At 44.0% G+C, this 14,450-nt stretch overlaps 1 protein-coding gene across 2 annotated transcripts in view; it reads left to right on the top strand.

The window, feature by feature from the left end:
• Positions 1–663: 663 nt before the first annotated feature.
• Positions 664–14,450, top strand: part of NT5DC1 (5'-nucleotidase domain containing 1) — a 111,975-nt gene continuing 98,188 nt past the window's right edge. The window contains exons 1-4 of one of the 2 annotated variants that reach the window (XM_040238455.1): positions 664–907; positions 6,909–7,000; positions 8,642–8,713; positions 11,283–11,389. In XM_040238455.1, the coding sequence (XP_040094389.1) occupies positions 815–907; positions 6,909–7,000; positions 8,642–8,713; positions 11,283–11,389 (364 nt within the window). In that variant the 5' untranslated portion in view covers positions 664–814. The remainder of the gene's footprint in view (positions 908–6,908; positions 7,001–8,641; positions 8,714–11,282; positions 11,390–14,450) is intronic. The other variant, XM_040238456.1, reaches the window with a different exon arrangement.

The following is a 14,450-nucleotide window of genomic DNA, read 5'->3' as shown; positions in this document are numbered from 1 at the left end:
TAAAGTTTTCTTTTCTGCAGCATGTTTTAAGAAGTTTCTAAAGTCCTTTCATAGGAAAAATTCTTCACTATAATAAAAGTAAGATAATCAAATAACAACGAATATTGGTTTCCTTAATCATCATCACTTTGCAAAAATGGTCCTTCACGATTTCTAACAAATTTATTTTCTAATAAGCTCCAGGGAGTGAAATGTTGAAGTCCCCCATTTTACTTAGGAATTTACTAAGGGGTGTAAAATTTTTGATTCAATCCATGGTTAGAGATCTCGCGGACAAAAAAATAATCTTCCAAATTATAGGCTACCTGGGGCAGAGGGGTATTAGTGGATAACATTTTCTCCAAAATCCAATATGATTTCGCAGACAAGAGTAAAGAGTCAGGTGTAACTTGGTAGTCTCGCGGTTTCCCTGGTGTTTTTATAACGCTGCGGAGCCCGAGTTAATTTTGCGGCAAAAGCTATGCACCAACAGGGACTTAGCGACGCCCCCAGTCCCTGGCAGCAGTGGCTCCGCTCCTGGCCATATCTCGCCTTCAGACTTCGGGGCGGCGATCAGAGTGGTGACAATGCGGCAGGAGCCGGCCTGGGGGTGTCACCCGAAGGCTGGGCGCCTGGAAGGCCGGCTGCCTGGGGCGGAGAGAAGCATGGTCGGGGGCGGGGCTCGCGGGCGCGGGAAGCGCGCGGGGCCGCCGTGCGGCGTCCGGAGCCCCGCCCCGCTCCGCCGCGTCCCGCCGGGGAGTCCCGCAGCGTCCTGCCCGCGTGCTCTTCGCCACCTCCCGGCGTCCACGCAGTCGCTGGAGCTCCGTGCGCAACTATGGCTCAGCACTTCTCCCTGGCCGCCTGCGACGTGGTCGGCTTCGACCTGGACCACACTCTGTGTTGCTACAACCTGCCCGAGAGCGCCCGGGTGAGTGGCGCGGGCTGCCGGGGCGCCCGGCGTGCAGCCTCCATGGTGGCGCGGGCTCGAGTTTCCTCCCGGCTTAGGCAGCGGCGGCGGCGGGCGTCGCCGGGGCCCTGCAGCCGCCGCGCCTTTGCGCACAACTCGGCCTCCTGCCGCAAGGCGGGGCGGAAGGAAGCGTGCATACCTGCCCCCCGCCCACTCCGTCTCCGCCTTTGCTCTGTGTACCGGCTTCTTTGCCCAGCCCATAGCCTAGTTGGAGAGATGGGTAGGGAAGAAAAGGGGCGAAGGAAAGACAAGGTGTGCAAGATTGGGTTGGGGAAGCGGTCCCTGGGGCAGAGGAAGGGCGGGGCCGGGGAAACTGGCGGTGTCCTTTGCAGATCCCCAGTTTTGGAACGTCTCAGCAAATCATTCTGGCTGCCAGCAGGGCGCTGATACAGCCACCTGGTTAGCGACTTTTGTCTTCGTCTTTGGCTGCATTTTTTTTTCTTTTGCACTTCCATGCGACCACCTGTCAGTTTTTAAATACTGCCGTCTGGGGAAAATTGTGTGGTGTATTGGAAAGAAGACTAACCGGAAAGTCATTAAGATCTTAGCCCTAATTTTGCCTTTTACCAAGAGAGAGAACCAAGTATTACTCATCTACTCCATGCTCCACGCAAGTTTTAATCCTAACAACAGCCCTTCCTGCACTTAGGGAAGGAGCAGGAAGTGGAGTGTGTATGATTCCATATCTGTACCCTTAAGTGAATTGTTCTCCCTCCCCCATTCCTTTAGTTTCACATGGAAACTGATTTTGAGAAATAACCATTTTTTTTTTTTTTTTTGGTAAGTCAAAGATCTAAGTATCCAAAACAAAAAAAAAAAACTGGCTATGGTCGTCAAAGCCAGGATTTTGCAGCCAGACTGCCTAGCTTAAGGCACTACTCCTGTTACTAGCGCTGTGACCTTGGGCAAATTACTTAACCTGTGTCTAGTTTTAGTTTCCTCAACTGTAACACTGGGCTAATAATTGGATTTACCTGGAAAGGTTGTTGCAAGGATTAAAAAGGTAATGGATATATAACGCTGAGAGCTGTTTCTGACACACATGGTGGCTTTTGTAGTTACTACTGGAATCATTGTCCAACCTGACCACTTAGGATAGAGCGCCAAGTAGCTGGTGCAGACATCAGCCAGGGCAGCTCCTCATTAAGATGAGGTTCACTGCCCCAGTTCGCAGTTTGGGTACCCGTCAAAGGTCAAAACAGTGTATGAATTACTCCTGTTTTCTGTGTACAGATGGTTAAACAAAAAGTGTACTGTTCCTAATGTTGTGTGTTCCTGCTTACCCACAGTACAGATGTTTCCTTCCTCATGTTGAGAGTTAAGGAGACTTTTCTCCTCGATTCTCTGGCCACTACTTGGTCTAGGTCTGAGATTCGTATTTTCCTTCTTTTGCCTTTCAAATCTTCCCCCTGATTAACATTTTCTTGCACTTCCTCTCTAGTCACCTTCTTTTGAAGGAAATATTGTTAAAAGTCAATTTTGTGCATGTGTGAGCATACAATTTCAGAATCCAAGATTTCCCCAAAGCAAGAGTTCTTTACTGCAAGCTTCAAATATAAGTGATATTTAAAGGTTGAAAACAGTAATCTGGTGCATTTTCTTTCTGTTTGGTTCAGAAATCTTTCTGTGTGCTGAGCACCATAATAGAGTTAGGAGTACAGAGATAACACACAGGTCTTCAGGTGGCCTTGTAATGGGTAAGGATGTTGGAAGGTGAGCTTTGGTCCCCTGTGCTGGCAGTAGCTTACCTGGCCCTTGCTGATGCTTGGCTGTTACCTCTGTTTGGGGCCCTCCTTTCTTCATCACACTGACCCCTCATCTAGCAGGTCTCAAATTAAGTAGCCTGGGCCCCCTAAAGTTCACCTTCTTATCCTGATCCTACCTCCAGTTTTCCATAAAACATTAACTTCTCATAGCACTTACACACTGCCTTGAATTTTTCCTATTTACTTGTTGGAACCTTCCCCTAGATCCTAGAGCCATGACCCTTTGACCTCAGTATCTGTGACTTTATTGTGTGTTCCGTGTGCCAAGCTGACTCTGCACATGCAGAGTTCAGTAAATAATTATGAAACGATTGAATAAATAATAGTTATTTCAGTAACTGAATATGGCACCCACAGTCACTATTCTAATAAGCATTCTGCTGATACAAACTGGTTTGATCCTTAAAACAGCTGTATGAGGTAGATGTTATTAACCTCCTTTAGAGATGTGGACACAGTCACAGAAAGGATAAGTAGCGTGTCCAGGATCACCCAGCATGGTGGGCTGGCCGGCAGGTTTCTGCTGCCTGCCACAGGCTTCCTGTGTGCTGCAAAGCCCAAAAGGGAGACCTTGGAGTGAGTGATGCTTAAGCTGGGTCCCAGCACAGGAGTGATAATTGGCAGGTGAGAAGGCAAAGAGGAACATTTGAGGCAGAGGGAATATGGCCAAGGCAAGGACCAAGAGATGAGAAACAGCACCTGGATCTGCTGGGTATCAAGCAGAAGGTGGGGAATGGCAGAAGATACTGGAGATGGCAGTGGTGTTTGCGTGGTGGGTCACTGAGGCCCTCATGGGCATATTTAGTAAGTACAGTGTGCTGTGTGCTAAGCCGCCTCAGTCGTGTCTGATTCTTTGTGACCCTATGGACCATAGCCCACCAGGCTCCTCTGTCCTTGGGATTCTCCAGGCAAAAATACTGGAGTGGATTGTCATGCCCTCCCTCCAGAGGATCTTCCCAACCCAGGGACTGAACCAGAGTCTCTGTGTCTCCTGCAGTGGCAGGGTGGTTCTTTGCCACTAGCGCCACCTGGAAGACATTAATAAGTGCAGAGTGTTATGCAAATACGGAACTGGGTGCGTCACCTCAACAGGGGCTCAGGAAAAGCATCCTGGAAATGATGACACCGGTGTTGTCCTGGAGTTGCAGACTGAGTTCGGGGCCTGGCAGCTAACTGTGCGACCGGGAACGTGGGGGTCTCTGGCAGCCGGGAGAACACACATACACAGCCGTGCTCATCTGCCAGCACTTGCCATGGGGCGTAGAGGCTCAGTCTTGCCAGATCTAATTTTCTCAAGACAAGTTAGAAATCGAAGCTTGTGTGAGAAGTCTGTCAATTTTTTTCAGTGCCAGCTCATTTTCAGAACACAGCAGAATTATGGGATTGCCAGATACAGCAAAGAAAAATACAGGACATCGGTTCAATTTGAGTTTCAAAGAACAAAAACATTTTTAGTGTATGTGTGTTCCAGCTGTCTCATGGGATATGCTTATATTAAAACATTATTTGCTGTTTAGCCGAAAATCCAGTTGACCTAGGAGTTTCATATTTTATCTGGCATCCTTCAGTGGGAACCAGATATAAATTGTGGTCTGCCTGCCACCTGCAGGGCACCGGTTTGCAACCGCTGGGGATTCTGCATGATCGTTAGTCAGGTGAGACTGTTGGGAAAGTAAGTTAGCAGCTAAGGCCGGGAGAGGAAGGGGTGGCTGGTGGAGGCCCTATGCCATGAGGGCTTCTGGGGTGAGTCAACTTTAATTTAAGTGAAAGCTTCAAGGGCCAAGGGCTTAGGACTGGAACAGGGCTTTCAAAGACACAGCCTTCCCTGTGTTTCTCAGCATTGCTGTTCTCTGCTGCTTCTTACACATTGACCCCATTCTCTCCTATTATAGAACCTTCCCCTCCAAATACAGCTGTGGGCGCCACCATAGGCAGCCCTATTGGAAAGGGCTCTTTGCCTTGGGAAGGAATCTGACCTTATTAGAATCCCATATCCGTGTCTTGATCAATATTGCCAAAGGGTGAGAAATTCCAGTTGTCCAAGGCTGAAAATACTTACCTTGACCAGAGGCAAGTCTAATGGTGTGCAGTAACCATTGGTAGCTTGAAACGTGCCATGGTAGCAGGTATCTGTACCATGAAAATGAACAAAGGCTATGAGTCAGGGCTTTTGTTTTTTTTTTTTTTTTTTAACCAGCACATGACTGAAGATAATAGCAATACCTAAATTGAATTTACTTGTATGCCATGTGCTGCTCTAAGCATCTGAGGATTTACATTACACTTGGGATTTACATCTGTTAATCCCGGGGCACTGGTTTCTTGCAGGCAGGATCATGACGTGTACTTTTTTTTTTTATTGTCCATAGTACTTTGTACCTTCGAGTGACTCAGTACATTTTATGAGTGAAAATTCATATAATATAGAAGTTAGTGATTTTCAATCGTCTCAGAGTTTCAGGGATTTGGTAGGGACCCCACCCTGTCCTGGAGGCTTGAAATTTCTGGGTGGTTTTAAGAACTATCACCTGTGGTTCTGATTGACCCCCAGGGTTGAGGACTGTTTGTACATAGTGTTGACTTAATGTAACTCTGAACAACTGACCTGGATCAGGGTCACATTGTGTAGGGTACATGTATAGCCATTTTCATTAGGTTTATGACAGGAAACAGCTCTATTTGACAAGGAGCCTTTGCTTTCTCTGTACTCGTCTCCTGACACTCGTGACCCCAACCCCCAACTTGAGCTGTGTGTCCCCTGGACTTGTGTGGCCCTCCTCCCCTGGATTCACCCAGCTAACTGCTCTGTCCTGCAGGTGTTAGTGTGAACATCACTCCCTCAGAGAGGCCTTCCACTCTTCCTGCTGTATCTATTCCCACTTCCCCTCTGTGCCATCCCAGTGCTGTTGAAACCTGTCATGGGCTAACATCTGCAGAAGAAGGGTCAGGATACTCTGTGTGTCCTCTTGGACACTGTTCAGTCTCAAAAAACCTGGAATTTTGTTGTTGAGAATGAGATCTGTCGACAGTCAGCAGAGCATTTACTTTTATGCTTGCTTCCAGAGGTTTGTCTTTTTTTTTTTTTTTTTTTCTTTCCCCTCAGCTTTTCTTACAGTGGATAAAGAGAGAGTCCCTGTGTCTGATGAAGGTGCCGTGATCCCTCCTGTAGATTACCTGCTTGGTCCTCGTGTGTATTTCTCTTTGAGATTCCCCTATAGAAGAAAGAAAAAAATCGTGCCCAATTCTTTGCGACCCCATGGACTGTATAGTCCATGGAATTCTCCAGGCCAGGATACTGGAGTGGGTAGCCTTTCCCTTCTCCAGGGGATCTTCCCAACCCAGGGATCGAACCTAGGTCTCCCACATGGCAGGCGGATTCTTTACCAGCTGAGCCACAAGGGGGATTCCCCTGTGTCAAGTGGCAAAAGTAGTAATGAATTTGATGTCCCTTCATTTAGAGAAAACGTTTCGTGGATTGGGGGAGTGCAGTGGCCCCACAAGCAGTGGAGCACTCTTCCCCAGAGATTTTGGGCATGACCGTGTTTTATAGTGTTAGATGAGGCAACACAAAAACAGAGTCTTGATTGGCTAGGAGGTTGGAAATTTCCTGATAGGGACAGAGGGGGCCTGTTCTCTAGGGAGAGGTAAGCGAGCTAAAGCTGACACGGCGGATTGTGATTGGTGTGTGTTCGGTCTCCTTGACGGGTTTTCTGTAAGTGCACACTGATTTAGGTGTAGATTGTGCCAAGGTCTGGGCCAGTGGGGTGGCCTCCACTGTGTGGGGCTCAAGTATATGAAGTAGCGTTGTCAGCTGCCAGGGGGCCTTCTGGAAAGGAGGGACAGAGGGAGGATGTAGAGTGGGCAGTATTTTTATCATCTGGTGAAGTATTAAATCAGTTTACAAAGCTTTGTCAAGTCTTAATGATCTCCAACCCATTAGGCTTCAGGAGTAAGATTAATAATTGTCCTTGGTTGTATAATTGTACACTAATAGTGTAAAAAAGACACCAGCTACCTGGGGCTCACAGGGGTCCATAAATTCCTGGGAAGGAATGTTAACCTGCCGAGCTTCACAATTAACAGATAATGCAGATTCATTCCCACCTGTCTCCTGACTGATTCCATTAGGTCTTCAGGCCTGTGAAGTTAAGGAATGGTGAAATTTACATTTAATCTGTTTTCCTTTCTGTTAACAGCTCATTTATAATAGCTTTGCTCAGTTCCTGGTCAAGGAGAAAGGGTATGACAAGGGATTACTCACGGTAACCCCAGAGGATTGGGATTTCTGGTAAGCAGGGTTTTTTTTAAAGGTCTGTACATTCCCTCTGGTTTTTAATTCTTGTGGATAAAATTTTAATGCTTCCTCTTCCATGGAGACAGAAAGTGAAATGTGAAGTTGAGCCGTACTAAAAGTTTTATATTGGATGAATTAAAGTCCTTTCTATTTTTAGACTTGCTTAGTTAAGTATGAAAATTAAGAGCGAATGTGACTCATTTGGGTATTTTTGCATGGGTTAAGTCTGTCATTATTAAGAGTTTCAGAGATTAAGAACTGTCTCTAAAATGTACATCTATTAAAAAATTATTTTATTGCCCTTCCTATACAGAACTGTGTGAAAAGGGGTGGAAATCATGTTTTGAATGCGTGTGTGTGTGTGTGCGCGTATGAGCACTCAGTTGTGTTCACCTCCTTTCAACCCTGTGGATGATAGCCTGTCATGCTTCTCTGTTCTGGAATTTTCCAGGCAAGAATACTGGAACAGCTTGCCATTTCCTGCTCCAAGAGATCTTCCCAACCTAGGGATCCAACCCATATCTCTGGTGTCTCCTGCGTTGGCAGGCAGAGTCTTTACCATCATGCCACCTGGGAATTCCCATGTTTTTAATAAATGTCTGAATTAGGACATCTGTTTTTGTGTAATTTGGGTAGATATTCCTATTAACAGAGACTCTTGACAGCTTACTCCCTTCCTGGCTTAGGAGTCTCAACTTGCCAAGGTTTCCTTTGTCTTTCTTCCTCATTTAACCAATAAAAACAAACAAAAGTCCTACTAAACCACTTTAAATTGTTCAGTTAAAAATTAACAGTTGTCCTGAAACACGTGAAAAATACATCCGGAAATAATTCTAGAGCAACAGTGTTCATCTATTATGCATTCTTCAAGTGTTTGGTTAGTCCTTTTTTATTTATCCCTTTCTGAAAAGGAAGAAACAGAAACATTTTGCCATATGAAATTCCTATGGAAATGTTACTGTGGACCAAAGTAAATAATGCTTGTAAAGTACCCTGTCCTTTTCTTTTCATTCTGTTGGTATTTGGTGGCCATTATGCCTTCTTGTTTTTATTACTCATAATAATGACTCTGAACACACTTTTCCTCCCAAATCCCATAAGTCTTTTACAGTGAAGAACTTAAAACTTAGTGTTTGACTTTCTTTTAGTGATTTTCAATAATATGCCTAGCCCAGAGGGCTAGTTCTGATAGCCTGACCTAAATTGAGGCAGAGTCTAAAGAGTACAGAAAAGATTCTGGCTAAGATCTTAACTTGTAAAATATGAATGTGTGTTTGTGTGTGTTTTATTTAATGAAAAACATTTGTACATTTTAGCAGAGGCATACAATGGTGCTCATTTTTTGTTCTGAGTTTTTTTTTTTTTCCCTCAGCTCAAAGAGTTTAGACACTAAATATGCTGTCCTTGGTTTGCCCACATAGCAGCTTTCCTCATGTACTTGCTCTGAGGATATTTAATTTTAGAATTCTTGAATTTTAAAATTCAAGAGCTTACTTGTTTGATTAACATGTTATTTACCTGGGTGGGGAAGTCTTTTTTTAGTATTAGGACTTTTTGACAATATAACTTATTATTTGTTGAGTTAAGTATTAATAAGTATGTGAACTGATTGGTAATCAGACTTTTCTGTTTCAGTTGCAAGGGCTTGGCACTGGATCTGGAAGATGGGAACTTCATTAAACTTGCAGATAATGGCACCGTGCTCAGGTAATAGAATTTAGTTGTGGTGTCGAAACTTTACTCTTTTATTACCATGTGGGATTAGACTGTTAAGGTATGGATTAAACAAGATTATTACTTTAGTCAATCAGATGAGAGATTGTCTGTGTGCCTACAGGTCTTTGTAGGAATCGTTTGAGCCATTTAAATATCAATCTGGGAGCATTAGATTGAAAAGTCTAATTCTTTAAATTTAGCTTATCAGAAATATTTGCACAGGAAATACAGTAGAATGTTAACTTGCTTTTTGACCGCCTCTACTGCAAAAGAGCCTGGGAATTTTATCATGTTAACCTGGAGTAAAATTGAAGCTCTCTTTATTAAGGAAGAAGGAAAGAATGGACATGGGGTAGAATTGGTGGTCTAGGCACACCTCTCTTTCTTCCACTTGTCCAGATTTGCCCCCATCATGCAGGACTCATGTTGTATCTCAGCTTCTGGAAGTGTTTCTAGATTCCTCCAGCCTTCATCAGTGTCTCCCCCTCGAGCTTAGGGCTGACTCCCTTTCCTTCCCTCTTCTTAGTTAGTTAGTGTTAGTTGCTGAGTCATGTCTGACTCTTTGCAGCCCCATAAACTATAGCCCACCAGGCTCCTCTGTCCATGGAATTCTCCAGGCAAGAATACTGGAGTGGGTTGCCATTCCCTTCTCCAGGGGATCTTCCTAACCCAGGGATTGAACCTGGGTCTCCTGCATCACAGGCAGATTCTCTGCCATCTGAGCCACCAGGGAAGGTGAGTACAACGCTTTGAGTGTTAATGAGAGTAGGGCAAGCATGGACAGAGGAGCCTGACAGGCTACAGTCCATCAGGTCGCAGAGAGTTGCACACAACCGAAGCGACTTAGCACAGCACGGAACAAGCAATGGAAAAGCAGCTGCCATCACCGCTGTGTTTTACCAAAGGTACCATGGGGTAAGCGTCTATTTTCCTTTCAAAACTGACAGTGCAGGCAAGTTAACGGGGCTGTGCAGTTGTGTGATTTATTATTTATGCCGACTCAGTTGGAATCCAAGAGGAGGCTGCTCATCCCTTTGGGTGCATCATTCCTTTTGTACAGTACAGGCTCACCCTCTACCCAGACTGCCCCCTAAGGTGGAGCTAGCTGGAGCAGATGTCGTTCCACTTCTGATAATTTTGTAATTCATTTCATCTTTTTTCCTCAGGCAGCTAGAGATATGAGTGTATGTATTCATTTGTATGTATAAATAAACATAGATGTATATATACACACACATATATACATACATACACACAATGCAGCTTTGACCGTGACCTTTATTGTTCCTTTCAGATTCTTACAGTGTACTTGGTTATCTTCAGTAATGGTTAAAAGAATAGAAATCATTCTGTAACTTTGCTTCTTTCTTTGTTCTGTCTGTCTGTCTGTCCCCATTCCCAACATCATTTCCCCAAGGTCTGACCATCTCCATTCAAGTTTGGCTAACTGGCCAGCTCCTCCTGAGTTTATAAGCTTATATCCTTGATGCTTGCTTTCAAACGACATAGTAGACCTTTTCGTATTTCCTGCTCAAGATTCCTCCACCTTTAACATAGCTTTAATTATATAAATGTTAACCTCTCTATAAAAAGGATCCTAATTGTGCTTTTCTTCCATTTGCCTTTCTTATTTCATTTCCATTTTCTTCATTTTGCTTTGCTACCACAGTCTAACTCCAAGAAAAGAAGAATGATACTCCCTAGCATTATAATTTCTCATAGTGAACTACATGAAATATTAACTGTTTTTCTATAGGGTAAGATTCTCTTAACCAGGCCCAACCATGTAAAAGCGGTATTTTGAGCACAAAAAATAGCTACTTTCTTGTCTTCCGGTTCCAGGTTTTGCCACATTCATCTTACTGTTTCCCATTGTGTTTTTAGCTATGTTATGTCCTTCAGTGGCATATTACTACCCCGTCTTCATCTTCATAGTCCCTGTGCTTGCACAGCCCTAGGTACCAGGCACATCTCTCCTCCTGCAGGCCTCAGCTCTTGCTCTGACTGTTGCACTCTCTCCTCATAGGCCAGCTTCCCATCTAGTCCCTGCAGCTGTTTCCTCTTTGTTCCATTAGACAAGTCTTATCTGCATGGTTAATGGACAGCTTCTTAGGCAAGGCTTGTCCTATTTCTCCCAGGGAAGTTGTAGTTTATAGATTGGTCTGGGACACCTATCACACCGTTGACCTCAGACTGTGCTTCTCCTGATCACTTGCTGGATGAGGGGTGAAATGGAGGAAGAAAAAGAGCTGTCCAGAGAAATGCCTTTCAAAAAAGAGGGGATATATGTTTATGTATCGCTGATTCACTTTGCAATACAACATTGTAAAACAACTATACTCCAATAAAAATTTAAAAAATAAAATTTAAGAAATAACATTAAAAAAGAAAGAAATCCTTATAGAATCCTAAATAGGGAAGTCATCCAGTTGAAAACCTTTTTCTTAAAAAACCCTTTAGTAGTATTGGAGTGAATTAATAAGTTAATAATTGCAAGGCTGGAGGAGGGAGTGTTCAAGGGAACCACCGATGAACCATGTGCCTCATCTCTTCAAACCAGGGCCAGCCACGGCACAAAGATGCTGTCTCCGGAGGCGCTGGCAGAGGAGTTTGGCAGGAAGAAGTGGAAGCACTTCATGCCGGACACAGGAATGGCCTTCCGGTCAGGTAAGGTTCCTGTGGGGCAGCGCCGCCATTCCCTCCCCTGTGGTTTTGGACCCTGAACCTGCGGCATCAAGACACAGAGCAGACCGTCCTTGCCCCCTGCTGGGCAGGATGCACGAGACAGCAGCTGTGATTTCATAGAAACTGAATGTATTGTTTCCCACGTGTGTCTGGTTTTTCTTTGGCAGTTGGTTCTGTTTTATTTAACGTTCTTATTGATTCACCTTTTACTTGTTCTGGGGTAACGAAGACTTAGCACTTAGGAATAATACATTATTTATTCTGTATTTTGATTAATTCATTACCTGCACAGTCCTTGTATTTCTCTGTTCCCCGCTTCTCCCCACATTCATATTCCTCACCTCTCCTATTTTCTAGAATTCTTTTCTTTACTGCCATTTCTAGTATCTTCTACCATTGTCTTTTTTTCCCCCCTTTATTGCGGGTGATTTTACACAACTTTTCCCCCACTCTCCTTAAAGAGTTTTACCATGAGCAAACATGAAAAGATTTTTCAAAAATTATTTATAGACAACAGGTGTGCATAAATTAATAAAGAATGATTAAAACACTTATAAACAGATAGACCTCATTAAAAGTCTTAATTGTTAGTTTTTTATTTGTTCTAGGTTTTTTGGTCATTTTCTCCCATACTACAGTTATGAAATACACCTATTTTCCTTTTGAAAATACAGTAACTGGAAAATGGTTGGAGTTATTCCTTATTGCTATTGTGTTTTTATTTGTCGTATTTGCCGTCTTTGGGTGGTTTGTTTTCTCATAGTGAGAAGAAAACGTCAGGAAGTATGTGTTATTTTAATAAAATAAGCTGATAGGAAAAACAGATTTCACCTCGGGGTTAGGTGTAGAATGCTTTCACACATCTCAGCTCACAATGCTAGGAAGTTAAATGGGTAGATTTACTTTTTATTCAAGTGGTAAGGAGGACTCCTGTAGTCTCTCCAGATGTATGTGTACAAGCGTGCATGCTTATTCACGTCCATCTCTTTTAGGCTCTCTGAGCTGTGGCTCGCCAGTCTCCTCTGTCCATGGAATTTACTGGAGCAGGTTACCATTTCCTACTGCAGGGCACCTTCCCGACCCAGGGATCAAAGCTGCATCTCTTGTGCCTGTTACATTGGTGGGCGGGTTCTTTACCACTGTGCCATCTGTCCAGATGTAGGCAGTTGTAAATAGAGGTGAGCAACATGGGTTTGAACTGGGCAGGTCCACTTACACCAGCTGGCTGGTTCAGGCAGGTCACTCTGGTATCACAGACCAAGCGATTAGACGCACTGCGGGTAGTGAGCCTTGGGAATCTGTGTCCACCGTCCTGGGCCCTGCAGCCCTGCCGTGTCACGTGGTCTGACAGCATAGCAGGGTGGGCAGAGACGTATGTGGGCCGTCTTCTCCCTTTTCTCCAAATTCTTGCTTTTCCTCATACTGACAAAGACATCCTAGCCTTTCTTAAGAATGAAAACTAGTCTGAGATGTTTCCCCCAACAATTTTAGCTGTGAAAAAGTGAAAAAAAAACAAGAAGACTATGACAACCATAGTATTCTTAACAGAGGAAAAGGACATACAAACCTATGCAACCAGTTTGTGAATTAACAGAACTTGACTTCATTTCTTTTATATTCTTGATAATTTGACATGAAGATATGAGGGTGTTAAGTAACATTTAAAGGGTTAACCATCTGGGCCTTACAGAGAGTTTTCTCTTAATTTACCATGACGCTTCTTCTTTCCAGCATACACCTAACTCTTGAGCAACTCAGGAATTAGGGACACTTACCTCAAGAAGTTGAAAATCTTGAGTATAACTTTATTGTCAGCCCTCCCTAATTGGAGTTCCTCCCCATCTCAGTTTCTGCATCTGTGGGTTCAACTTACTGCGGGTCACAGATCGTGTACTGCTATAGTATTTATTGTATTTATTTACGTGTTGAAAAAAATACATGTAAAAGTGGACTTGTGCAGTTCACACCTGTGTTGTTCAAAGGTTGACTGTAATCCATTCAATTTTTGGCTCATTCAACAAGCATTTATTGAGTGCCTACAACATACTGGAAATTGTGCGTAGTAGACACTAAGACACAAGGCCGCTATGTTCCATGACCTCATACATAGCCTACAAATGGAGGAAGGGGGCGGGCAGTTATAATCTGCACAAAAGTAATTGTGACCATTTGAAAAGTACTCCCTTACATTAAACTGAAATCCGGCTCCACCTGTTGATCCTGCTCGATTCCTCTTTGTATCAGGAGTTCTCAGGAGAGAGGACTCTGTGAGGTTTGTGCTCAGTGTGGAGTGGTCGCTCCTGCTTGCAGTCTGCCGGAGCGAGATAGCAGTGAGCGTGTGACGTGAAAGAAAAGACCAGAGAAGCGCCCTGGATTCCACCAGGACTTCTGAGGAGAAGCGCAGAGAGCACTCTCCAGAATTGTCAACCCAAGGGACAGGAAGTTGGGGCCTGCAGTCACTGATTCCTGACCTGTCTGTTGAGGCTTGCCACATGGGCTCCAGAGGCTTCCAGAGAGAGGGAATGACACAGGTGTGGCTGAGGAAGGACAGTGGTGTCCAGCACAGCTGTGGCTGGGGTCAGCCGTGGACCAAGGGGATGTGACGTGGGTCCTCCAAAATGTCTCCTGCCCAGGGATGGCAGATTCGAAAGTGCTGTCGGTGCCGAGGAAGGACTCAACTTGAATTCTAGCCTCAGGCCAAGGAGGATGAATCAAACCCTCTGCTCTCCAAGATCTAGAGTGTGCCTGTGCTGTGCTTAGAAGTTTTTCTTTTTTTTTTTAATATAAATTTATTTATTTTAATTGGAGGTTAATTACTTTACAATAAAGATTGAATGTGAGACTCCAGGGGATCAACCAACACAGATTAGTGAATGTACTTCGTGGTACTCCAGTGTTAGGTTGATGGTTTTGAAATTCAGTGACACTGATAATACAAATTGTGACTTTTTCATAATCTATTTCATATTTATGATATAGTCTTTAATTTTGCATTAAAATGTTTTTAATAAAATGCTTAACTTATACATAATCATATTTTATT

The sequence above is a fragment of the Oryx dammah genome, unplaced genomic scaffold (assembly GCF_014754425.2).
Source record: "Oryx dammah isolate SB20612 unplaced genomic scaffold, SCBI_Odam_1.1 HiC_scaffold_4, whole genome shotgun sequence".
Lineage (NCBI taxonomy): Eukaryota > Metazoa > Chordata > Mammalia > Artiodactyla > Bovidae > Oryx > Oryx dammah.
The sequence above is the reverse complement of the archived record's forward strand: the minus strand, read 5'-3'. Positions and strand labels throughout refer to the sequence as shown.